Source organism: Bombina bombina, chromosome 1 (assembly GCF_027579735.1).
Source record: "Bombina bombina isolate aBomBom1 chromosome 1, aBomBom1.pri, whole genome shotgun sequence".
Lineage (NCBI taxonomy): Eukaryota > Metazoa > Chordata > Amphibia > Anura > Bombinatoridae > Bombina > Bombina bombina.
The window spans coordinates 550052076-550079889 of record NC_069499.1 but is presented as its reverse complement, the minus strand read 5'-3'; the positions used below and the strand labels follow the sequence as shown (position 1 = coordinate 550079889).

At 39.7% G+C, this 27814-nt stretch overlaps 1 protein-coding gene across 2 annotated transcripts in view; it reads right to left on the bottom strand.

The window, feature by feature from the left end:
- Nucleotides 1–27814, bottom strand: part of TRAK2 (trafficking kinesin protein 2) — a 274016-nt gene that overhangs the window by 16899 nt on the left and 229303 nt on the right. For both annotated transcript variants that reach the window (XM_053698700.1, XM_053698701.1), the window contains 5 exons: nucleotides 26754–26891; nucleotides 10369–10448; nucleotides 7389–7595; nucleotides 6704–6987; nucleotides 6175–6489 (listed from right to left, as the gene is read on the bottom strand). In XM_053698700.1, coding sequence (XP_053554675.1) covers nucleotides 6175–6489; nucleotides 6704–6987; nucleotides 7389–7595; nucleotides 10369–10448; nucleotides 26754–26891 — 1024 coding nt within the window. The remainder of the gene's footprint in view (nucleotides 1–6174; nucleotides 6490–6703; nucleotides 6988–7388; nucleotides 7596–10368; nucleotides 10449–26753; nucleotides 26892–27814) is intronic.

The window sequence follows — 27814 nt, the reverse complement described above, 5'->3', positions numbered from 1 at the left end:
TTAATTCCCAAAAAATAATAAAAGACAAAAACGTTTTTTTTTTTTTTCAAACAGTCACAACAACTGCCACAGCTCTACTGTGGCTTTTTACCTCCCTCAAAAACGACTTTGAAGCCTTTTGAGCCCTCCAGAGATGTCCTGGATCATGCAGGAAGAAGCTGGATGTCTGTGTCTGTAATTTTTGCTGTGCAAAAAAACGGCAAAATAGGCCCCTCACACTCATATTACAACAGTGGAAAGCCTAAGGAAACTGTTTCTAGGCCAAATTCAAGCCAGCCATGTGGAAAAAAAACTAGGCCCCAATAAGTTTTATCACCAAATACATATAAAAACGATTAAACATGCCAGCAAACGTTTTATATTACATTTTTATAAGAGTATGCATCTCTATTAATAAGCCTGATACCAGTAGCTATCACTGCATTTAAGGCTTTACTTACATTAGTTCGGTATCAGCAGCATTTTCTAGCAAATTCCATCCCTAGAAAAATATTAACTGCACATACCTTATTGCAGGAAAACCTGCACGCCATTCCCTCTCTGAAGTTACCTCTCTCCTCAGAATATGTGAGAACAGCCATGGATCTTAGTTAATTCTGCTAAGATCATAGAAAACGCAGGCAGATTCTTCTTCTAAATACTGCCTGAGATAAACAGTACACTCCGGCACCATTTAAAAATAAACTTTTGATTGAAGAATAAACTAAGTATAAAACACCACACTCCTCATACGACCTCCATCTTGGTTGAGGCTTGCAAGAGAATGACTTGATATGACAGTTAGGGGAGGAGCTATATAGCAGCTCTGCTGTGGGTGATCCTCTTGCAACTTCCTGTTGGGAAGGAGAATATCCCATAAGTAATGGATGATCCGTGGACTGGATACACTTAACAAGAGAAACAGAATTTATGCTTACCTGATAAATTTCTTTCTAGATTTGGATGTTCGAATGGACTTTGTACTAGAAGATCCTGTCTCAAAGGTAGCTTCCATGGTGGAGCCGATGACATATTCACCAGATCTGCATACCAAGTCCTGCGTGGCCACGCAGGAGCTATCAGAATCACCGAGGCCTTCTCCTGTTTGACCCTGGCTACGAGCCTGGGAAGGAGAGGAAACGGTGGAAACACATAAGCTAGGTTGAACGACCAAGGCGCCACTAATGCATCCACTAGAGTCGCCTTGGGATCCCTGGATCTGGACCTGTAGCGAGGAACCTTGAAGTTCTGACGAGACGCCATCAGATCCATGTCTGGAATGCCCCATAATTGAGTTAACTGGGCAAAGATCTCCGGGTGGAGTTCCCACTCCCCCGGATGGAAAGTCTGACGACTCAAATAATCCGCCTCCCAGTTGTCTACTCCTGGGATGTGAATTGCAGATAGATGGCAGGAGTGATCCTCCGCCCATTTGATGATCTTGGATACCTCTCTCATCGCCAAGGAACTCTTTGTTCCTCCCTGATGGTTGATGTAAGCTACAGTCGTCATGTTGTCCGACTGGAATCTTATGAATCCGGCCTTCGCTAGTTGAGGCCAAGCCCGGAGTGCATTGAATATCGCTCTCAGTTCCAAGATGTTTACCGGGAGAAGAGACTCTTCCCGAGACCATAGACCCTGAGCTTTCAGGGAGTCCCAGACCGCGCCCCAGCCTAATAGACTGGCGTCGGTCGTGACAATGACCCACTCTGGTCTGCGGAAACTCATTCCCTGAGACAGGTGATCCTGAGTCAACCACCAACGGAGTGAGTCTCTGGTTAACTGGTCTACTTGAATCTGGGGAGACAAGTCTGCATAATCCCCATTCCACTGTCTGAGCATGCACAGTTGCAATGGTCTTAGATGAATTCGAGCAAAAGGAACCACGTCCATTGCTGCAACCATTAGACCTATTACTTCCATGCACTGAGCTATGGAAGGCTGAGGAATAGATTGAAGAACTTGACAAGTCTTTAGAAGTTTTGACTTTCTGACCTCTGTCAGAAAAATCTTCATTTCTACAGAATCTATAATTGTTCCCAGAAAAGGAACTCTTGTAGACGGGGACAGGGAACTCTTTTCCACGTTCACCTTCCACCCGTGAGACCTGAGAAAAGCTAATACAATGTCTGTATGAGCCCTTGATCTGGAAAGGGACGACGCTTGGATTAGGATGTAGTCTAGGTAAGGTGCCACTGCAATGCCCCTCGGTCTTAGAACCGCTAGAAGGGACCCTAGCACCTTTGTGAAAATTCTGGGAGCAGTGGCTAAACCGAACGGAAGAGCCATGAACTGGAAATGTTTGTCCAGAAAGGCGAACCTTAGGAACTGGTGATGATCTTTGTGGATAGGAATATGTAGGTACGCATCCTTTAAATCCACGGTAGTCATGTATTGACCCTCCTGGATTGTTGGTAAAATCATTCGAATGGTTTCCATTTTGAACGATGGAACTCTGAGGAATTTGTTTAGAATTTTTAAATCCAGAATTGGTCTGAAAGTTCCCTCTTTTTTGGGAACTACAAACAGGTTTGAGTAAAACCCCTGACCTTGTTCCACTGTTGGAACTGGGTGTATCACTCCCATCTTTAATAGATCTCCTACGCAATGTAAGAATGCCTGTCTCTTTATCTGGTCTAAAGATAAGCGAGACATGTGAAACCTTCCCCTTGGAGGAAGTTCCTTGAATTCTAGAAGATAACCCTGAGAGACTATTTCTAGTGACCAGGGATCCTGAACATCTCTTGCAAAAGCCTGAGCAAAGAGAGAAAGTCTGCCCCCTACTAGATCCGGTCTCGGATCGGGGGCTACCCCTTCATGCTGTCTTGGTAGCAGCAGCAGGCTTCTTGGCCTGTTTAACCTTGTTCAAGCCTTGCATTGGTTTCCATGCTGGCTTAGCCTGGGAAGCGTTACCCTCTTGTCTAGAGGCTGCAGAGTTAGGAGACGGTCCGTTCCTGAAGTTGCGAAAGGAACGAAAATTAGATTTATTCTTAGCCTTAAAGGGCCTATCCTGTGGGAGGGCATGGCCCTTTCCCCCAGTGATGTCTGAAATAATCTCCTTCAATTCTGGCCCAAAAAGGGTCTTACCTTTGAAAGGAATATTAAGCAATTTTGTCTTGGACACATCCGCCGACCAAGACTTTAGCCAGAGCGCTCTGCGCGCCACAATTGCAAAACCTGAATTTTTCGCCGCTAACTTCGCCAATTGCAAAGCGGCATCTAAAATAAAGGAATTAGCTAACTTAAGTGCGTGAATTCTGTCCATGACTTCCTCATATGGAGTCTCCTTATTGAGCGAATTTTCTAGTTCTTCGAACCAAAAACACGCCGCCGTTGTGACAGGAATAATGCACGAAATTGGTTGGGGGAGGAAACCTTGCTGAACAAATATCTTTTTAAGCAAACCCTCCAATTTTTTATCCATAGGATCTTTGAAAGCACAACTGTCCTCAATGGGAATAGTCGTGCGTTTGGCCAACGTAGAAACTGCCCCCTCAACCTTAGGGACTGTTTGCCATGCGTCCCTCCTCGGGTCGACAATGGGGAACATTTTCTTAAATATAGGAGGTGGGACAAAAGGTATGCCTGGTTTCTCCCACTCCTTAGTCACTATGTCCGCCACCCTTTTGGGTATCGGAAAGGCATCAGGGTGCACAGGGACCTCTAGGAATTTGTCCATTTTGCACAATTTTTCTGGAATGACCAAAGAGTCACAATCATCCAGAGTAGTTAGCACCTCCTTAAGCAGGGCGCGGAGATGTTCTAACTTAAATTTAAACGTCACAATATCAGGTTCTGCCTGTTGAGAAACTTTTCCTGAATCAGAAATGTCTCCCTCCGACAGACCCTCCCTCACTGCCAATTCTGACTGGTGTGAGGGTATGACAGATAAATTATCGTCAGCGCACCCTTGCTCATCCGCTGTATTTAAAACTGAGCAATCACGCTTTCTTTGAAATGCTGGCATTTTGGATAAAATATTAGCTATAGAATTATCCATTACTGCCGTTAATTGTTGCATAGTAACAAGCATTGGCGCTCTAGATGTACTAGGTGTCGCCTGCGCGGGCATAACTGGTGTTGACACAGGAGAGGATGGTGAACTACCCCCACTACCTTCATTTGAGGAATCATCTTGGGCAACCTTATTAAATGTGACAGTACTGTCCTTACTTTGTTTGGACGCCATGGCACAATTCTCACATACATTTAAAGGGGGGACCAACTTGGCCTCCATACATACAGAACATGTTCTGTCTGAAGGTACAGACATGTTAGACAGGCTTATACAGGCTATTAATGCAATAAAACCGGTTTTAAACAAAACCGTTACTGTCTCTTTAAATGTTAAACAGAGCACACTTTATTTCTGAATGTGTGAAAAACTATGAAGGAAATATCCGATCCTTACCAAATTTGCACCCTAGTGTCTTACTGCTTTGAAAGTATTGCACAACAAATTTCAAGTTTGTAACCCCTTAAATGAGCAAACCGGAGCTATTTGATCAATTTACCAGCTTAAACCCACTACAGTCCCAGCCACAGCCTTTGCTGCGGCTTCACCTTTCCTTAGGGGATATTCGCCACAGAGATAAGCCTTCCAGAATCGTTTTTTATGGCCACCGGACCCTCTCACATGAAGCTGCATGCACTGCTTCCAGAAGTAACTGCGCAATTAAGGCGCGAAAATGAGGCCTCCTCCCTCTGCATACTAGAGTGAAAGGCCCTTCCTGACTAGAATAGGTGTCTAAACGACTGCCAGGCGATTAAAAAACGTTCCCAAAGTGTTTTCAAGTTCCAAAACACTCCAAAAGACATATAAATATTGTATAAATCAATCGATTTAGCCCACAATAGTGTCAACCAGTATATAGCCCATTAATAAGCCTTCATTCTGTTATGAGTCTAAGAAAATGGCTTACCGATCCCAAAAAGGGAAAATGACAGTCTTCTAGCATTACTATGTCTTGTTAGAAAATGGACTAGTCATACCTTGAGCAGAAAAGTCTGCAAACTGTTCCCCCCCAACTGAAGTTCTCTGGGCTCAACAGTCCTGCGTGGGAACAGCAATTGATTTTAGTTACTGCTGCTAAAATCATACTCCTCTTTAAACAGAACTCTTCATCACTTTCTGTTTTAGAGTAAATAGTACAAACCGGCACTATTTTAAAATAACAAACTCTTGATAGAAGAATAAAAAACTACAACTAACACCACATACTCTTTACCATCCCTGTGGAGATGCTACTTGTTCAGAGCGGCAAAGAGAATGACTGGGGGGCGGAGCCAGAGGGGGGGCTATATGGGCAGCTTTTGCTGTGCTCTCTTTGCCATTTCCTGTTAGGGAAGAGAATATTCCCACAAGTAAGGATGAAGCCGTGGACCGGACACACGAATGTAGGAGAAAAATATTTTAACTGCACATACCTTATTGCAGGAAAACCTGCACGCTATTCCCCCTCTGAAGTTACCTCACTCCTCAGAATATGTGAGAACAGCAAAGGATCTTAGTTACTTCTGCTAAGATCATAGAAAACGCAGGCAGATTCTTCTTCTAAATACTGCCTGAGATAAACAGTACACTCCGGTACCATTTAAAAATAACAAACTTTTGATTGAAGAAATAAACTAAGTATAAAACACCACAGTCCTCTTACGACCTCCATCTTAGTTGAGAGTTGCAAGAGAATGACTGGATATGGCAGTGAGGGGAGGAGCTATATAGCAGCTCTGCTGTGGGTGATCCTCTTGCAACTTCCTGTTGGGAAGGAGAATATCCCACAAGTAATGGATGATCCGTGGACTGGATACACCACAAGAGAAAAATGGTTTTGTTAACAGTCCCTCTCTCTGAAAACTAACAAGTTACTATATAAAAGAATTACCTTCTATTTTACTATAAACACTGATTTCCACTAGAATGTACTTTTAAGTAAAACAATATATTTTGGAGAGGATATATGAAAAGGTGGTGTCTATATACTTTCTGATGCACAGTTTTGCTCCATATACATACATACATACAACTACAATAAAGGCAACATTATTAAAGCAATAATATATATTGACCATACCATACAGATTCAAAAATAATGGTTATGGTGGCAATAATATTATAATATATCAATGAGCACAAATCCGAATCTAACCTGTGGTGTGGTCAAAATAATATACAAAAAATGTAGTGTTTCTTACCAGAAGTCTGGTTGGATGAGGAAGGGATAGATGGGAGGAATATCTTCATTGTGGGGTTGGATGAGGAAGTGATAGGAGGGAGGAATATCTTCATTGTGGGGATTGACACTGCTTCCTCCCTCTCTTTCACCTGAAAGGTTATGCCTCCATCATCTTCCTCCTCTTCTTTCTCATCCTCCTCCAAGTCACAAAGCTGATAGACAGCATCTTCAGGAAGCGGCTTGAAGTCTTTGGTCAGCACTCCAGGACGTGGATCCAGAATAGTTCCTAGATTAGGTTGAGCCAGCTGCTGCCAGTGATGAAGAGTCTGAGAACCTGTAAATACAAAATTGACATTGAGCATACTTATGTCAGAAAACAGAAGGATTACATTTTACAGAAACATTTCATGCTGTTGTAGGTTCATTAGTGCACTGAAATGTAAGCTATCCACAACAACGCATTGGCATAATAAATGTCTACATGCACTACTTATTAGAACATAAGCAACACTTTTTGGATCAATACTAATCCTCTTGTAGACACTTACCTTCTAGGGGTTTGACAATCTGCAGCTTCTCTGGCAAGAGGCTACGAACAGTGCTAGAGGTGCCAGAGAAATCTGTAAACTCTGAATGATGTGTTCCACAGGAGATGATGCTTCCAGTGGGTGAGCTGCAGCCACTAGCCTCCCTCTCAGACTCCAGAAGCTTGAGTTTCCTCTCCCAATCATCCTTAAAGAACTGTTTCTCACTTAGATAGTTCTGCCTCCGAAGGTGAAGCCTGTGAAGGGCTGATTCTAAAGCATCTCCAAGAATTTCTTGCTGAATTTGTCTGTAACAGTTAGTACACGTGTTAGTAATATTTAAAGGGATATGAAACCCAGTTTTTCTTTCTTTTACGATTGGGATAGAGCATGCGATTTTAAGCAACTCTCTAATTTACTCCTATTAACAATTTTTCTTAGTCCTTTTGGTATCTTTATTTAAATGTAGCCACCGTTCAGCAAGTGCTACCGAGGGTTCTGAACTATAAATGGGATGGCTCCTAAGCTTACATTTCTGCTTTTCCAAATAAAAATACCAAGAGAACGAAGAAAAATGTATAATAGGATTAAATTAGAAATATGCTTAAAATGGCATGCTCTATCTGAATCATGAAAGAAAGAAAAAAATAAGTTTCATATCCCTTTAACACTACAGTAAAAGTTGTATGTATTTCAAAGTGAAACCTACTTAACATCTTTCATTTGCACATCCTCACATAAAGATGTACTGGGATTCTTCTGCTCCACTTTCACACCAGATTCAAAAGGAATAGCTGTCATCACCACACTAGAGCGATTTGATCCTGGTATTGGCAGAGGAGGTGGAAATGAAGAGGAACGACAACGAGCTTCATTTGCTACCTTGACAGTATCAAAGACTCGTTTTGGCTGGCTCCTAAATGTAAATAAAGTGAAATAAAAGGCAACAAAATGGAGACTCTTCAACATTAGCAGGAACTTAGCAGAGAAAAAGTAGACTAATAATAACAACTAACTGATGCAGTGCTGCAGCTAAAGTTATTACAGACTATAAAAAGAAAAAAAGGGGAGTTTGCTCACTTCTAAAGAGTGAGTATATAAAGATGGTACAACCTAGAAAAAATGAATTATAAATAAAAAGAGAGGAGTAGATATCTTAAAATAAGGGTGATCTAAAAGTCTAGGCAACTGCACACATACTCAAACAATAATTATGTGCAAAGAAACATATTTAATCAAACACAATAAAATGAATGCTGGGTCCCCAATAAACTAAGGCCTGGAACTATAACTGGTTGTAGATAATGTTGCTATGGTGCACCAAAAAGCGCAAATGACAGGTTAGTCTTAATGCAGTGTCCAAAGCAGAGGGCAAAGCATAAGTAAGCGTTGCCGTATAGTAAAGTCTATAAGCAGCTGTCCACAGACAAACACGTAGTGTCCCAGGGTATGTGCCAAACTACTATCCTCACTTAAGGCAAAAAAGAACCACACTCACGGAAAAGGACACTTCATACACATGTAAACAGGCAGACCGCCGCCAGAGCGGCCTCCAGCTCCACCGATCTCGATAATACCTGAATCCTTTTGTGACCAACCTTCAGAATGTGTACATCCGTATCAAGTACGAAGCCACAGAGGGTCAGAATATTAAAGGGGATCCCCAAACATGAAGGCAGCAACACACCAACGTGCGCTTCGCTGCTCCTTCCTAGCCGCTTGTAGCTTCGTCCAGGTTGTCATTTGAGCTTTTTGGTGCACTATAGCAATATTATCTACAATCGGTTGCAGTTCCAGGCCTTAGTTTATTGGGGACCCAGCATGAATTTTATTGCGTTTGATTAAATATATTCTTTTGCATAAATTTTCCCTGGTCTTTGCACAGAATTATTGTTTGAGTATGTGTGTAGTTGCCTAAACCTATAGATCACCCTTATTTTGGGATATCTACTCCTCTTATTACAGACTATACTGACCTTTGTAAGTAAATATTTTAGGAGCAGGTATAACAGACACCTAATCAACGTTTATATTGTGTGTGTCTCAATTACAATGTGAAAATACAATGGCACCATCTACCATCTTATACATTTTTAATTATTCCCAATTTTTAATAGTAATGGGAGGTGAGTGCTTTGCATTAATAAGACATAGTTATTAAGGGTCAAAGTGACCCAAAGAAAGAAGGCAATATTCTATTGTAAGTTCCCACGGGAATAGTGTCCTCAATTCCTCCTGTATTTGTTTGACACATTTTATCCGGTCTCTTAAAAATATTGCATCATCGCTGTACTTATATCTTTTGTACCGATGTACAACTCTGCAGAATTTGTTAGTGCTTTATAAATAAAGTATAATAATAATAATCACAAAAATTATATAATCTTACAGGGACTGCAACTTTATAACTTAACTTTTACTAAATTCAAAACATATAAAGATTATTTAAAACCATAAAAATAGACCTTAATATTCCAATATCATAATTGGAGCAAGTGAATTTAAAATCCATTAATGCTGACAGTCATATCATATAGTGCTCCAATACTCAGAAGTATATTTACACAGGGGCGGAACTGAACTACCATTGGTGCAGCAGGTGCGGTGGCACCAGGGCCCAAGTGCTGGGGAGGCCCATAGCAGCCAGTCTATACACAGGCATGTGCAGAAGGTATACAAACCTAATGCTTAGGAGCCTATTTTAGTGCAGGTTGCAGGTCTATCCATCCTCAAAATAATTAAACAGACAGCTTGTATATTATTACTTTTGTTTCTTACAATTACCTTTGGGGAGCCCTAAAAAAATGTTTTGCACCAGGGCCCTCTGTTGACTAGGTCCGCTACTGTATTTACATTACAGCTCTTTGCATTTGAAGCTCTTGAGAAAGGCAGTGAAAGACTGTTGAGCAAATAAATGCAAACATTTTACCTAGAAGAACTGTTTATTTCAATCTGTAATAAACTGGCCTAATACCATCTACATATCTTGTGAGTATTGTCCTTTGCGGGCTATCCTTTCACTGACATACTATACTATTGTGAATTTTCTTTAGTGTCTCTTGACACACAGACCCCCTGGAGTGGTATTGGATAGCACCAGAAGAAGATATGAAAATCTGATGTACCCCTGGGTCCAGTGCGTCTCATATTAGAATACACAAGTTTGACTTTTTTTTATAGGAGAAACGGTGAGAAGGCAGTGGTCCGTGATAAGGGGAGTATCTTCACCATATTTTTAGAGGCTAAAAACCCCTGCAATAATTGTTATATTCCCCCAATCTTTGGTCATCCCAATGTAATTTTTATTACAAATATATTTTAACCCATAAATAACACTGCTAGTATTACAGGGGATAAAAGCTTTTATCTTATGGGTTTTTAAAACCTGTCTCGAATACTATTAACCTTCTATATATATGGCAGTATGAGCATGATCTGCAGTTCAGGATACAAATTGTTTCTAGATCTTAAATCAACAGTTAAATTAGAAGCCTGGTCCTCTCCTTGTATCAACTTAATATACTAACTGCAATATATTCCCTGAGCACCCAGAGTTAGTGATATAAGTGTAGTACATACACACCTTTAAAATTTAACAAAATATTGTCTTTTTTTTCCTCTCTCTATATCTATCTATTGATCTCTATCTTTCGCTTCAAATACATTATTACTGCTTGAAGAGCTCTTACTTTCGATTTCCAAAGAATGAATCTTCATTAAAACTGAGCTCCCTTCTCATGGTACCCTCGATCTCTGCTGCCAAGGAATCCTAGTGTACCAGGGAAGATTTATTTAACAAAATTATTTAAAAAAAAACAAAAAAAAAACATTTTTGTACAAAAAACAAAACAGATATAGACAAACATCAAAGCAAATGTGGTACATCTGCAGGTTTCCTCTATCCACATTCAGTGAATATTGTTAGAGAGACAAATGTCATAATTATTAATTTAATCCAAGGCACTTATTTATGATGTTCTCATATGCTATAGCTACAGTTCAATGAAATTGTTTTTAGTTAACTAAATAAATCAGTTACTGCAACATTCATAACTTAAAAGGGATATAAAAGGTAAAAATTAAAATGTGTATAAATGCATTTCAATTTTAAATAGGAGTATTTTGCAATATACTTCCACTAGCACAAATGCTTCTAGTAAAACCGTTTTACTGTTTCAACAGCATATGCACATATGCTACATATATTCAAAAGGATCAGGTTTCAACAACAATGGCTGCTCAGAGAGCTGGTGGTGATTACTTAGTGTCTAACAAGTCACTGATGTCTTGTTATTACTTTTATTAGAGGCATTTTTCCTAATGGAAGTACAGTCTTCCCTCTCAGATATTGCGGGTTCGGTTCCAGACCACCACAATAAAGCAAAAATAGCAATAAAGTGATTCACACTATGTTTTATATATATATATATATATATATATATATATATATATATATATATATATATATATGTGTGTGTGTGTGTGTGTGTGTGTGTGTGTGTGTGTGTGTGTGTGTGTGTGTGTGTGTGTGTGTGTGTGTGTATATATATATATATATATATATATACACATACACATATATATATATATATATATATATATATATACACACACACACACACACATATATATATATATATATATATATATATATATATATATATATATATATACACACACACACACACACACATATATATATACATATACACACACACACACATATATATATATATATATATATATATATACACACACACACACACACGCATACACATACAGTGGATATAAAAAGTCTACACACCCCTGTTAAAATGTCAGGTTTCTGTGATGTAAAAAAATGAGACAAAGATAAATCATTTCAGAACTTTTTCCACCTTTAATGGGACCTATAAACGGCACAACTCAATTGAAAAACAAACTGAAATCTTTTAGGTAGAGGGAAGAAAAAATATAAAAATAAAATATGGTTGCATAAGTGTGCACACCCTTAAATTAATACTTTGTTGAAGCACCTTTTGATTTTATTACAGCACTCAATCTTTTTGGGTATGAGTTTTTCAGCATGGCACATTTTGACAAAAACAGAATTTATATCTTACCTGATAAATTCCTTTCTCCTACGGTGTGTCCGGTCCACGGCTTCATCCTTACTTGTGGGAATATTCTCTTCCCTAACAGGAAATGGCAAAGAGGCACACAGCAAAAGCTGTCCATATAGCCCCTCCTCTGGCTCCGCCCCCCAGTCATTCGACCGACGGTTAGGAGAAAAAAGGAGAAACCATAGAGTGCCGTGGTGACTGTAGTGTTATAGAGATAAAAAATTTTAAACCTGACAAAAAGCCAGGGCGGGCCGTGGACCGGACACACCATAGGAGAAAGGAATTTATCAGGTAAGATATAAATTCTGTTTTCTCCTACATTGGTGTGTCCGGTCCACGGCTTCATCCTTACTTGTGGGAACCAATACCAAAGCTTTAGGACACGGATGAAGGGAGGGAAAAAGTCAGGTAACCTAAACGGAAGGCACCACGGCTTGCAAAACCTTTCTCCCAAAAACAGCCTCCGAAGAAGCATAAGTATCGAATTTGTAAAATTTGGCAAAAGTGTGCAGGGAAGACCAAGTCGCTGCCTTACAGATCTGATCAACAGAAGCCTCGTTCTTAAAGGCCCATGTGGAAGCCACAGCTCTAGTAGAGTGAGCTGTAATTCGTTCAGGAGGCTGCCGTCCGGCAGTCTCATAAGCCAATCGGATGATGCTTTTCAGCCAAAAGGAAAGAGAGGTTGCAGTAGCTTTCTGCCCTCTCCTCTTACCAGAATAAACGACAAACAAGGATGATGTCTGTCTGAAATCCTTTGTTGCCTCTAAATAGAATTTTAAAGCACGGACCACATCTAGGTTGTGTAACAAACGTTCCTTCTTTGAAACTGGATTCGGACACAGAGAAGGAACAACTATTTCCTGGTTAATATTCCTGTTGGAAACCACTTTTGGAAGAAAACCAGGTTTGGTACGTAAAACTACCTTATCTGAATGGAACACCAAATAGGGTGAAGTACACTGCAAAGCAGACAATTCAGAAACTCTTCTAGCAGAAGAAATAGCAACCAAAAACAGAACTTTCCAAGATAGTAACTTAATATCTATGGAATGTAAGGGTTCAAACGGAACCCCTTGAAGAACTGAAAGAACTAAGTTTAGACTCCATGGAGGAGTCATAGGTCTGTAGACAGGCTTGATTCTGACTAACGCCTGTACAAACCCCTGAACATCTGGCACGGCTGCCAGTCGTTTGTGCAACAAAACAGACAGAGCAGATATCTGTCCTTTTAAAGAACTAGCTGACAAACCTTTATCCAAACCCTCTTGGAAAAAGGAAAGTATCCTAGGAATTTTAATTTTCTTCCAAGACAATCCCTTGGATTCGCACCAACGGATATATTTTTGCCATATCTTATGGTAAATTTTCCTAGTCACCGGTTTTCTGGCTTGAACCAGAGTATCTATAACCGAATCTGAAAACCCACGCTTAGATAGGATCAAGCGTTCAATTTCCAAGCAGTCAGTTGCAGAGAGACTAGATTTGGATGTTTGAATGGACCTTGTACTAGAAGATCCTGCCTCAAAGGTAGCTTCCATGGTGGAACCGATGACATATTCACCAGGTCTGCATACCAAGTCCTGCGTTGCCATGCAGGAGCTATTAGAATCACCAAGGCCTTCTCCTGCTTGATCCTGGCTACAAGCCTGGGAAGGAGAGGGAACGGTGGAAACACATAAGCCAGATTGAACGGCCAGGGCGCCACCAATGCATCCACTAGTGTCGCCTTGGGATCCCTGGATCTGGACCCGTAGCGAGGAACCTTGGAGTTCTGATGGGACGCCATCAGATCCATATCTGGAGTGCCCCATAGTTGGGTTAACTGGGCAAAGACCTCCGGGTGAAGTTCCCACTCCCCCGGATGGAAAGTCTGACGACTCAGAAATCCGCCTCCCAGTTGTCTACTCCTGGGATGTGAATTGCAGATATATGGCAGGAGTGATCCTCCGCCCATTTGATGATCTTGGATACCTCTCTCATTGCCAAGGAACTCTTTGTTCCCCCCTGATGATTGATGTACGCTACAGTCGTCATGTTGTCCGACTGAAATCTTATAAACCTGGCCTTCGCTAGTTGAGGCCAAGTCAGGAGCGCATTGAATATCGCTCTCAGTTCCAAAATGTTTATCGGGAGAAGAGACTCTTCCCGAGACCATAGACCCTGAGCTTTCAGAGAGTCCCAGACCGCGCCCCAGCCCAAGAGGCTGGCATCGGTCGTGACAATGACCCACTCTGGTCTGCAGAAACTCATTCCCTGAGACAAGTGATCCTGAGTTAACCACCAGTGGAGTGAGTCTCTGGTTACCTGGTCTACTTGAATTTGGGGAGACAAGTCTGCATAATCCCCATTCCACTGTTCGAGCATGCACAGCTGCAATGGTCTTAAATGAATTCGAGAAAAAGGAACCACGTCCATTGCTGCAACCATTAGTCCTATTACTTCCATGCACTGAGCTATGGAAGGCTGAGGAATAGAATGAAGAACTCGACAAGCTTTTAGAAGTTTTAACTTTCTGACCTCTGTCAGAAAAATCTTCATTTCCACAGAATCTATTATTGTTCCCAGAAAGGGAACCCTTGTGGACGGGGACAGGGAACTTTTTTCTATGTTCACCTTCCACCCGTGAGATCTTAGAAAGGCTAAAACAATGTCTGTATGAGCCTTTGCTTTGGAAAGGGACGACGCTTGGATTAGAATGTCGTCCAGGTAAGGTGCTACGGCAATGCCCCTTGGCCTTAGAACCGCTAGAAGGGACCCAAGTACCTTTGTGAAAATTCTGGGAGCAGTGGCTAAACCGAATGGAAGAGCCACGAACTGGTAATGTTTGTCCAGAAAGGCGAACCTTAGGAGCTGATGATGATCTTTGTGGATCGGAATATGCAGGTACGCATCCTTTAAGTCCACGGTAGTCATATATTGACCCTCCTGGATTGTTGGTAAGATCGTTCGAATGGTTTCCATTTTGAATGATGGAACTCTGAGGAATTTGTTTAGAATCTTTAAATCCAGAATTGGCCTGAAAGTTCCCTCTTTTTTGGGAACTACAAACAGGTTTGAGTAAAAACCCAGACCTTGTTCCGCTGTTGGAACTGGGTGTATCACTCCCATCTTTAATAGGTCTCCTACACAATGTAAGAATGCCTGTCTCTTTATCTGGTCTGAAGATAAGCGAGACATGTGGAACCCCTTGGAGGGAGTTCCTTGAACTCTAGAAGATACCCCTGAGAGACAATTTCTAGTGCCCAGGGATCCGGAACATCTCTTGCCCAAGCCTGAGCAAAGAGAGAAAGTCTGCCCCCTACTAGATCCGATCCCGGATCGGGGGCTACCCTTTCATGCTGTCTTGGTAGCAGCAGCAGGCTTCTTGGCCTGTTTACCCTTGTTCCAGCCTTGCAATGGTTTCCATGCTGGTTTAGGCTGGGAAGCGTTACCATATTGTCTAGAGGCTGCAGAGTTAGAAGCCGGTCCGTTCCTGAAATTGCGAAAGGAACGAAAATTAGACTTGTTCTTAGCCTTGAAAGGCCTATCCTGTGGGAGGGCATGGCCCTTACCCCCAATGATGTCAGAAATAATCTCCTTCAATTCTGGTCCGAAAAGGCCTTTGAAAGGAATATTAAGTAATTTTGTTTTGGACGACACATCCGCCAACCAAGATTTTAGCCAAAGCGCCCTGCGCGCCACTATTGCAAAACCTGAGTTTTTTGCCGCTAATTTTGCCAATTGAAAAGCGGCATCCAAAATGAAGGAATTAGCCAACTTTAGTGCATGAATTCTGTCCATGACTTCATCATATGGAGTCTCCTTTTGGAGCGAACTTTCTAGTACCTCGAACCAAAAAGACGCCGCCGAGGTGACAGGAATAATGCACGAAATTGGTTGAAGAAGGAAACCTTGCTGAACAAAAATCTTTTTAAGCAATCCTTCCAATTTTTTATCCATAGGATCTTTGAAAGCGCAACTGTCCTCTATAGGAATAGTCGTGCGCTTTGCTAGCGTTGAAACTGCCCCCTCTACCTTAGGGACCGTCTGCCATGCGTCCCTTCTGGGGTCAACAATGGGAAACATTTTCTTAAATATAGGAGGTGGAACAAAAAGGTATACCTGGCTTCTCCCACTCCTTATTCACTATGTCCGCTACCCTCTTGGGTATCGGAAAAGCATCAGCGTGCACTGGGATCTCTAAGAATTTGTCCATTTTGCACAACTTCTCTGGAATTACCAAAGAATCACAATCATCAAGAGTAGCTAGCACCTCCTTAAGCAGGGCGCGGAGATGTTCTAGCTTAAATTTAAATGCCACGATATCAGGTTCTGCTTGCTGAGAAATTTTTCCTGAATCAGAAATTTCTCCCTCGGACAGACCCTCCCTCACTGCCAATTCAGATTGATGTGAGGGTATAACAGATAAATTATCGTCAGCGCCTGCTTGCTCATCCTCTGTATTTAAAACTGAGCAACCACGCTTTCTGGGAAATGCTGGCAGTTTGGATAAAAGATTTGCTAAAGAATTATCCATTACTGCTGTTAATTGCTGCATAGTAACAAGCATTGGCACGCTAGATGTACTAGGTATCGCCTGCGCGGGCAAAACTGGTGTTGACACAGAAGGAGAGGATGATGAACTATCCCCACTACCTTCATTTGAAGAATCATCTTGGGCAACCTTATTAAATGTGACAGTACTGTCCTTACTTTGTTTGGACGCCATGGCACAATTTGCACATACATTTAAAGGGGGAACCACCTTGGCCTCCATACACACAGAACATATGCTATCTGAAGGTACAGACATGTTAGGCAGGTTATTAATGCAATAAAAACGATTTTATACAAAACCGTTACGGTCTCTTTAAATAATAAAAAGAACACACTTTATTTCTGCATATTCAAAAAACTATGAAGGAAATATCCGATCTTTATAAAATTTACACCCTTAATGCTTTGAAAGTATTGCACACCAAATATGAAGTTTCTAGACCCTTAAATAAGCAAACTGGAGCTAATTGTTCAATTTAACCGGTTTAAACACACTACAGTCCCTGCCACAGCTTTGCTGCGGCTTTTACCTTCATTAGGGGTTATTCACCACAGAAATAAGCCTTCCGGAGTCTGTTTCTCAGCCACAGGACCCTCTCACATGAAGCTGCATGCACTGCCTTTGGAAGTAACTGCGCAAATGAGGCGCGAAAATGAGGCCTCCTCCCTCTGCATACCAGAGTGAAGGGGCCTTTCTGACTAGATTAGGCGTCTAAACCAATGCCAGGCATAATTAAAACGTTCCCAAAAGTGTTTCTAAGTTCATAAAAACACTCCCAATGACATAAGAATATGATATAAGCAAATCGATTTAGCCCACAATAGTGTCAACCAGTATAGAGCCCAATATATAAGCCTTTAATCTGTTACTCAGTCTAAGAAAATGGCTTACCGGTCCCATGAGGGAAAAAAACTGACAGTCTTCTAGCATTACTATGTGTTGTTAGAAAAGAGACTGGTCATACCTGAAGCAGATAAGTCTGCAAACTGTTACCCCCAACTGAAGTTCTCTGGTTTCAACAGTCCTGCGTGGTAACAGCAATGGATTCTAGTTACTGGTGCTAAAATCATACTCCTCTTTTAACAGAACTCTTCATCACTTTCTGTTGTAGAGTAAATAGTACAAACCGGCACTATTTTAAAATAACAAACTCTTGATAGAAGAAATAAAACTACAACTAACACCACATACTCTTTACCATCCCCGTGGAGATGCTACTTGTTCAGAGCAGGCAAAGAGAATGACTGGGGGGGGGCGGAGCCAGAGGAGGGGCTATATGGACAGCTTTTGCTGTGTGCCTCTTTGCCATTTCCTGTTAGGGAAGAGAATATTCCCACAAGTAAGGATGAAGCCGTGGACCGGACACACCAATGTAGGAGAAAACACATCTTCTGGTGAAGCCATTCCTTTGTTGATTTGGATGTATACTTTGGGTCATTGTCATGCTGAAAGATGAAGTTCCTCTTCATGTTCAGATTTCTAGCAGAAGCCTGAAGGTTTTGTGCCAATATTGACTAGTATTTGGAACTGTTCACAATTCCCTCTAGCTTAACTAAGGCCCCAGTTCCAGCTGAAGAAAAACAGCCCCAAAGCACGATGCTGCCACCACCATGTTTCACTGTGGGTATGGTGTTCTTTTGGTGATATGCAGTGTTGTTTTTGCGCCAAACATATCTTTTGGAATTATTGCCAAAAAGTTGAACCTTGGTTTCATCAGACCATAACACCTTTTCCCACATGCTTTTGGGAGACTTCAGATGTGTTTTTGCAAAATGTAGCCTGGCTTTGATGTTTTTCTTCGTAAGAAAAGGCTTTCGTCTTGCCACTCTACCCCATAGCCCAGACGTGAAGAATACATGAGATTGTTGTCACATGTACCACACAGCCAGTACTTGCCAGATATTCCTGCAGCTCCTTTAATGTTGCTGTAGGCCTCTTGGTAGCCTCCCAGACCAGTTTTCTTCTCGTCTTTTCATCAATTTTGGAGGGACTTCCAGTTCTTGGTAATGTCACTATTGTGCCATATTTTCTCCACTTGATGATGACTGTCTTCACTGTGTTCCATGGTATATCTAATGCCTTGCAAATTCTCCTGACTGATACCTTTTAACAATGAGATCCCTCTGATCCTTTGGAAGCTCTCTGTGGACCATGGCTTTTGCTGTGGGATGCGACTGAGAAAATTTCAGGAAAGACCAACTAGAGCAGCTGAACTTTATTTGGGGTTAATCAGAGGCACTTTAAATGATGGCAGGTGTGTACTGACTCCTATTTAACATGATTTTGAATGTGATTGCTTAATTCTGAACACAGCTACATCCCCAGTTATAAGAGGGTGTGCACACTTATGCAACCACATTATTTTAGTTCCCCCCCCCCCCCCCACCTAAAAGATTTCAGTTTGTTTTTCAATTGAGTTGTACAGTTTATAGATCACATTAAAGGTGTAAAAAAGTTCTGAAATGATTTATCTTTGTCTCATTTTTTTACATCACAGAAACCTGACACACCGGGGTGTGTAAACTTTTTATATCCACTGTACATATACTGTATTATATATATATATATATATATATATATATACATACACACACACATATCAATATACATACAGTATATACACACAGTTTCTTCCCTGTAAAAATATCCAGTTAATTTACCAATTGACTTTTATCATTAAATTTGCTTTGTTCCCGTGGTGGTATTTTTAAAAAGCTAAATCTAAGTAGGCTCAAACTGATTTCTAAACCGTTGAAAACTGCCTCTTAGCTCAGAGCATTTTGAAAGTTTTTCACAGTTACACAGTACTAGTTCATGTGTTTCATATAGATAACATTGTGCTCACTCCCGTGAAGTTATTTAGGAGTCTGTACTGATTGGCTAAACTGCATGTCTGTCAAAAGCACTGAGATAACGGGGCAGTCTGCAGAGGCTTAGATACAAGGTAATCACAGAGGTAAAAAAATATATTTATATAACACTGTTGGTTATGTAAAACTGGGGAATGGGTAATAAAGGGATTATCTATCTTTTTAAACAATAAAAATTCTGGTGTAGACTGTCCCTTTAAGTTTGTTTAGTCTGAATGGTAAATATTTGTTGCTGCGTATTTTTAAATCCATGTTTGTTTGTTCTTTAAAAAATCTTTTTATGGGGCGGAGCTAGCAGCCAAAGCAGGGAGACGTGCATTTCTGAGGCTCCTGATTTTATTTTCAATTTCTATAAAACCTTTCCTCTGTGGATTAAAATTTGGATGTCAAACTATCTTTAAGATCCTCAGGAGGCTAATATAGATCATCTGGCTGCAGCATACATGGTGATTTTATTGCTGTGTTCACATCTTTGGAGAACCAGCAGGCCGCACATTGAAAATGGCGAAAGACAACTGCACCACACTACAGTCTCTATTCGCTGAATACGAGCTACGGATCCTCAATAGACTGGATGGTCTATTGACAAAGATTGAAGGGGCGCGTGTCACTGGGAAACCTGCCCTAACTGTTAATGAGGGAGAAGTGGATATCTGTAAAGAACCTGATCGCGTACAGCTAAGTGCAGGGTGTCTTTGCATAGAGCCGGACCTCCCTGATTTGGGGCTACTGCCAAACGGATCTATTTGCGAAGCCCTGGTCCTACTAGACCGCAATGTGCCGACCCCTGGGAAGATCACTACTGCCGAGTCAGGTACAGGAGGGAGCGTGCTTGGCTTCCGTGAATGCAAACCTATTGCTGTGTGCATATCGCTGTCGGCCTTACATCGGAGCGCGGTCCTGGAGGTCTGCATAGCCTGGGGCCTTGAGTGGAACAGCGCAGAGGCTCAGTCTAAGTATACTTACCTTCCCCTGATGGCCCAGAGTTGTGAGGATCCCTGGCTCTTTGGGGCAGATCTCAAAACAGGAGTTGGGTGATAATAATTCTAATAGAAGTGGCTACTGGGCGCTCAGTTTACCACCTTCCCTATTGAACGTGCTGCTCTCTAAAACACAGCTCTTATAATTGCTGAACAGTTCAGCTATATCTGATCCTTAAGAATCTGCACTTATGAGGATGACTATCTGAGAGTGTGTGGATATTGAGATTACACCTTCTTAGATTGCAAAATGCCATAATTGTTATTATTGAAGTGGTGACTAGGCGCTTAGGATACCATCTTGCCTATTAAACGTGCTTCTCCCTAAAATTCAGTTTCTGCAACTGTTGAATAATCCTGCTATAACTTTACCTCAAGAATCTGCACTAATGAAGATGACTATCTGAGATTGTGCAGATGTCAAGACTAATCCTTTTGAGAATGCAAAATACTTATTATATGCAATTAGTTTCTCTAGCACTTCTTCTGTCTGAGTACTGTTTAACAAGGCCCTGTTTTGTTGCGTGTTGATGCCGCAAGGACTTATTCATGGCAGTTGCAAATGTTAAGTTATCTCAACATGTTTTGTTTTTTTTTGTTTGTTTTTTTTTTTTACCTTGATATATGCCCTGCAGTTCCTCTAACATGCTATTAATAGCTCCTACTCCATTGTAGGGAATTATTTACCTTCCATTTATATGCTGATCATCTGTATATTTCTTGTAGTTTACATACAATTCTGATATGTGTACGATTGATAATTTACACTCTTGGGTTACACTATCCATGTGATGCTGACATTGGTCCTGTGCGACATTCAATCGCCTAGTTGTTATACTTTGCATTCATGAGCATTCAAGTATGTCTAATGCCACCTTATGTGCATATCTATATGTTTCTTTAACACTCTGTCCTTAGTGTTGGGATATGCTAGCATCAATTCCTATATACTATACTCAAAAATTTTTTTTTTTTTTTAAGAATGTATGTGCTGAGCATCTCACGTTTGGTATATTGTTTGATATGACCACGACCTGCATTATATGTTTATATTCTTGCTCAGGAGCTTTTAGTGGGGGGCCCTGGAGAGCTTCCCGGTGTAGATAATGCAAAATAATATTCGTATCATTACTATAACGTCATTGTTGTGTGCGGTAGATAATTAAACATAATCTCTTTCCCCTGGGGCTAGCGGCCGAAGCCACAGGAGAGACAGAAACGAGAAAAGACGCATACAACACATGCTTGTCTGAGACCTATATACCTAACATTACGATATTATTTATAAAGTGCAGGAATGTGTTTGCACACAATACATATGGAACCTAAAACCTTGCTCCCCTTGAGTTTACTTTAATATTTCTGAAATAGTTCATACCTAAACATGGAGAGTTAGAATATATTATTCACAAGATATAGTAACCCTTTGTTAGATAACTTTGCATTTGTTATGTATGTGGGTTTTAAAAACTTTATATGGTTTTCACCCACTATATTTTGCAGCTCAAAATTATAAGTGATTGTGACCTGTCCAAGGTTGAAATCTACATACTGATTTAGGAACTGGCATTCTCACAGAATAACAAATCTATGGAGCAGTTTTAAATACTGTGGTTATCGCCATAATACTCCTTACCCTCACTTTCACACTGAAGAGCTGGCTAGCTTTAGTTCCACATCCAATGGGATATATATGTGCCCGTATCTTTCCTTTACTTTTTTAATTTTAGAGTAAATAATAATTTGCAGACCTAGCGGTCTAGCAGGTCCAATAGTTGTAAGCTATTTTATGGTATTCTGTGACAATTCAACAGAGGTTCTGTTACTTATGTTTTTTTTTTCTTTTTTTTCTTAAAATAGAAAATGAGGTTCGCCATTGGAGATCCAAAAGTGGTCTCCTTTGTTCATGTTGTCCCCCTATAAGTTTGCTTTATGGTTCTGAGGATCAAGTGTCCTCTTGTGTCATTTAGGGGGGTGGTGCGTTATTTGGCATACTGGCTGCACAATATTTTCTTTGAATTTGATTCTGTGCTATGTCTTGCATATTTTGTGCCTTTTTTGTACTCTATTGTTCTTTTTTTTGACATTTGTATGCCTTGATTTGAACTTCAATAAAAAAATATTAAAAAAAAAAAAAAATAAATAAAATATTTTTATTGGAATTTTACAGTATATAATACACAAACAACTGAAAAGAAGAAAAAAAACAAACAAAAAAAAAGCCAGAGGCCGGTATAACAATTTTACGTTAGAAGTTACCATAAACAATTTAACAGAATCCTTCAAGGTATTCTTCACCTTTTACATAAGAAAACAATACACAATTACAACATAATTAAATATCGGAGAGATAGGTCACTAAAAAGAAGAAAGAAAAAAAAATGTTGCCTCCCCTACAGCGCTGGGCTCCAATAATCTAAATCCAAACTTTACTCGGAACCGTATACTTGTCCTAAGACAGGCATCAGATTAAAATCCATCCAATGCTGTGGTAATTCACCCTCTAATATAAGTGAGAGAAATACGGGGGAGTTCCTGAACGCTTTTATGAATTGATGTTGCAAGGGTAGTGGCCAGGCAAAATTGGTATTTTTCCACTTTGCAAAGAACGCTCTAAACTGGCACTCAATGGATAATTTAGAATCATGGGATTCAATTGTCATTTGCAGTTTTAGTGTATTGGATAGTTCGGTTATAGTAGGAACCTTGGCAGATTTCCATTCCCTTAATAATTGATTTTTGACAGCCAAAACGGTGAGATTTACCAGGAGTCCCCCCCCTCCTATTACTTCCAACTGTATATAAAAAAAAAACCTAGAACAAGGTAATACATATTTTATTCTCAAGGTATTTATTCAGCCAGAAATTAACTTTACTCCAGTATTGTATAATTTTAGTGCATGACCACATACAATGTATAATGTCTGCCATTTCTACTTTGCATTTATAACCGACTAAATTGGTTTATTTCTAGAAAATTTATACAATCTATGTGGAGTAAAATAATGTTTAGTAGCTTTATTTGAGATTCCCTCCAACTTATATTATTGGTGGCCAATTCAGTTAACCTGATTCTCTTTGCAATAGCCTGCTCTGAAATACTCGGGAAAAGTTTTGATACATTTTCTTTGAGCTTTCTTAAATTATTTTGACCAGACTTAATAATCAGGGATTTATACCAGTAAGATTGTTCGTTTACCTGCCCTACACAATTTAATCCCATTAGGCATCTCTGTAGTGCCCCACTCAAATCCATACACTCTAATTATTTGCGTTGCATAACTCCGTACCTGTAAATAAGCATAAAAATCCTTTGCCGAGAGAGCATAGTTAGCAGACACGTCTGCTTTCGAACATAATATATTATTGTTATCTTGCATAAGATGAGATATAATTTGCTGGCTAATTAGAAACAGACTTGGATGTCTTTAGCCAATCAGGAAAGATTTGGTAGTTGGGCCTCTCCTCCACTCGATTTGTCATACTGAGGTTATGCACAGTGGAAGTTTAAATGCTACATGAACGCTGAAACCCGCTTCAAAGATAAGTGAAATACCTTTAAACAGTGTGCTTAAGATTCAGTATGCTGTTTGGTTTGAGGTTACCTCACGGAGGCAATAAGACTGCCTCTGAATAAGAGTATAACCCCAATTGATAGATGCAAGTTTCCAACTTTTGCAAATCACTACCTAGAGTGCAGTTTGATCTGCTGTCACTATTTGGGAACGAGATGGTATTTAATATCATATCTCACGCGGTAGGATTTGTAGTGTTTATTTACTGCGGTTCTATATATATTTTTTTCTCTGCTCAATTTCTTATGTATTTCATATGCTATGATTTTATGTGTTTGTATATACATAATTTAAGTTGGTCTTGATAAGTCATTCTCAGATATGGTTGTAGGTTTATATACGGTATCAGAACGATACAGGCCTGTGTCATAGATAACAGAGATTGGTTCCCCCTGTTTATATGTATATATTTGTCTGTAATGCTTTTGCTTTATGCAGTGCTGCAAGGCATAAATGGCCGAATATCAATTTTGATATGTTTGCTAGTTAATTAAAACAGTTATATATAACCTCTTATGTGTGCTGGTTTTTCTTTCCCTTTCTTTTTTTAGGGGATTACTATATGCCCTATATTTCTTTCTTTTCAATATTATATATCTTACTATTTGAGGGAAGCATCGAGGGGTAACAATAAAAAGCAGTATATACTACTCTATTTTTCTATGTATATTAATAAGGTATATAGAATATGATATACTCTTACAGGTGTCGCTTAGATATAATATAAGGTCATCTGCATATAGTGATATGGTGACTTTCTGCATTCCCAATAAAAATCCTGTTAATTCTTGCCTGAGCCATACGGCAAGAGGTTTTATAGAGATATTAAAAAGGAGTGGGGATAGGGGGCATCCTTGTTGCGTACCCTTTTATAGTGTGATGTATTGGGAAAGGCAGCCATTAACTAGTAGTTGTGATCTAGGATTTATATAAATCAGTTTGAGCAGGTTAATTATATTTCCAAAAAAAACCAAAATTTCCTAGAGCTAAGAACAGGTGATCCCATATGATCGAGTCGAAGGCTTTTCAGCATCTAATGCCAATAAAGCCAGATCTTTCCTAGGCCTGATATTTTGCTTTGTTTTATTGTAGTAGGTATCAATAGTCAAAAGTACCTTTCTTATATTACGTACTACATTCCTTCCTGGCATAAACCCCGTTTGGTCAGCGTGGATAATTGTTCCCACAACTTTTTTTAGTCTTTCAGTCACAATCGACATCAATAATTTATAGTCGCTATTTAGAAGCGATATCGGACGGTATGCACCCAGATCTTCTGGGTCTTTACCTTTTTTTTTTTTTATAGATGAGAGTTAGTCGAGTCTGAAAAATACGGGGAATTCATGTGGTTTTCACATAGATATTGATTAAATAGCTTGGTTAGTGTAATAGGTATTTCTTTATTTAGGATCTTATAGAATTCGGCGGTTATCCCGTCAGGACCAGGGGCTTTTTTGTGTTTAATTTTTTTATGGCTAGTTCAATTTCTTCTATCGTTATTGGCTGATTAATCCCCAATAGATCTTCATTGGTTATTTTAGGAAGATTAATTTTCTTGAGTATCTATATTTTCTTTAGAATATTTTTTTTGGTAGTATTTAAAAAAAGCCTCCCTGATCTTGGATGCTACTGTACATTTTACATTGCCATCCTTAATACTTATTATGTTACGATTCTTCCTTACTTTAATAATTCTCGCTAAATGCTTGGATGAGGTACCTTGATAACCCTGAAAAAAGGCTCTAGTTTTTAAGTCCTCTAGTGACCATTTTTCTTTCAGAAAAAGTTCTGACATTTTTGGCTTGCCTGTATTTATTCCAATTAGTGCTGTTTGGGGCAATCGGATCAGTCCTATATGTATTTTTGACCTGGTTGGCTACTTGAATTTCTCGTTTCTTATTTTGTTTCTTATTTTAAAGGGACACTGAACCCAATTTTTTTCTTTCGTGATTCAGATAGAACATGCAATTGTAAGCAACATTCTAATTTACTCCTATTATCCTATTCATTCTCTTGCTATCTTTATTTGAAAAATAAGGCATCTAAAACTTTTTTTGTTCAGTACTCTGGACAGCACTTTTTTTATTGGTGGATAAATGTATCCACCAATCAGCAAGAACAACCCTGGTTGTTCACCAAAAATGGGCTGGCATCTAAACGTACATTCTTGCATTTAAAATAAAGATACCAAGAGAATGAATAAAATTTGATAATAGGAGTAAATTGGAAAGTTACTTAAAATGTCATGCTCTATCTGAATCACGAAAGAACATTTCTGGGTTCAGTGTCCCTTTAACCATATATGCTTTAATCTCTTCCCTAAGAACAGCCTTACCAGCTTCCAAGAAATTTTCTATTTTATGTAAATATCCACTATTACTCCCATAATATTCTCTCCATTTTTCGACCAGCCAATTTGAAAATTGCATGTTATTAATCATATACTTTGGAAAGTGGAAAGTATTGCCATGCCTACCGGTTAATAAAGGGATCTGGAATTTTAAGCTAACTATAGCATGATCCGAGAGTATGATCTCTGAGATTTGTGAATCTACGTCTGACAAAAGCTTCTCTTCTATTAAAAATAAATCAATCCTTGAGAAATTCCTGTGTGATTTCAATTCACACAAAAAATTACGCAAATCAGGGTGCAGTATTCGCCATATATCTTTTAAATTTAACGATTTACAAAAGTCTCTAAAAAATTTGGCCTCTCTTGAATAATAGCTTGGCGAGTTTAATCTAAATCTATCCATCTCTGGATGTTGGGTACATTTTTAAATGCATGTTACTGTAGTACTAAATAAACCAACCTTTGTTCAAGTGTCCCTATCAGCCAGTGAACATTTAAGTGCCAGGACTCAGTTGTACATAATCATACAATTTTAGCTTCATCTCAAAATTAACTATTTAACTTAATTATAATGGTTTATGCAAAAAATAAAAACATTTCTGAACTTTTAAAACATTCTTATTGATATATATACAAACATTATCTGTATTTCCTTACCACTGGAAAAAGGGCACAGGATTGCGGGCGCCTAAGATGAGCTGAAGGGCTGGATTTACTCCGCAGCATCTTTACCTCATCCTGAGATTCTTGGAGCATTCCCTGGCATTCTGCATTGCGGTCCTGTAATTCATGGAGCTGCAATTTAAAAAACAAAAACACGGGATGTGCCAGTTAGATAAAGGGGATGTTCAGGTTATGAAATTTTAAGAAGCAATTTACCTTTATACATATGAAGGCTTTTTATATAGAACACGTTTGCTGAATAGTTAAAGGGACAGTCAAGTCCAAAATAAACTTTCATGATTTAAATAGGGCATGTAATTTTAAACAACTTTGCAATTTACTTTTATCACCAATTTTGCTTTATTATCTTGGTATTCTTAGTTGAAAGCTAAACCTAGAAGGTTCATATGCTAATTTCTTAGACCTTGAAGGCCGTCCTCTAATCTGAAAGCATTTTGACAGTTTTTCACCACTAGAGGGCGTTAGTTTGTGTTTCATAGAGATAACAGTGAGCTCACGCACGTGAAGTTACCTGGGAGTGAGCATTGATTGGCTAAAATGCAAGTCTGTCAAAAGAACTAAAATAAGGGGGCAGTTTGCAGAGGCTTAGATACAATGTAATTACAGAGGTAAAACGTGTATTATAACTGTGTAGACAGAGAGAGGCAGAGGCGCCTCATGGGACAGTATCGTGCAAGTAGAACAAATCACATTCAGTAATGCGGCTCGTAAACAGAGGTACTCACAAGAACGGCGGCATATAAGTATGCCTAACAGTGAAGGACGGGACTTTCTGTCGCCCGACAGACAATCACTCAGGTGCTTGGGCGTAAGATCACAGAGCCAATCAGCGGCCACCTTGCAGTCGGCGTCAGTAGTCGGAGCTGTTCCGGGAGTAGCCAGTCACCAAACTCGGCAGTGGAAATGACGGGTCAGCGGACCAATCAAATGCAGCAAACGTAGAGCAAGTGATAATATAAAAACTCGTAATTTATTGAGTTATAGAGTTAAAACCATGGCAAACAGCAACGCGTTTCTCGACCTATGGGTCGTTT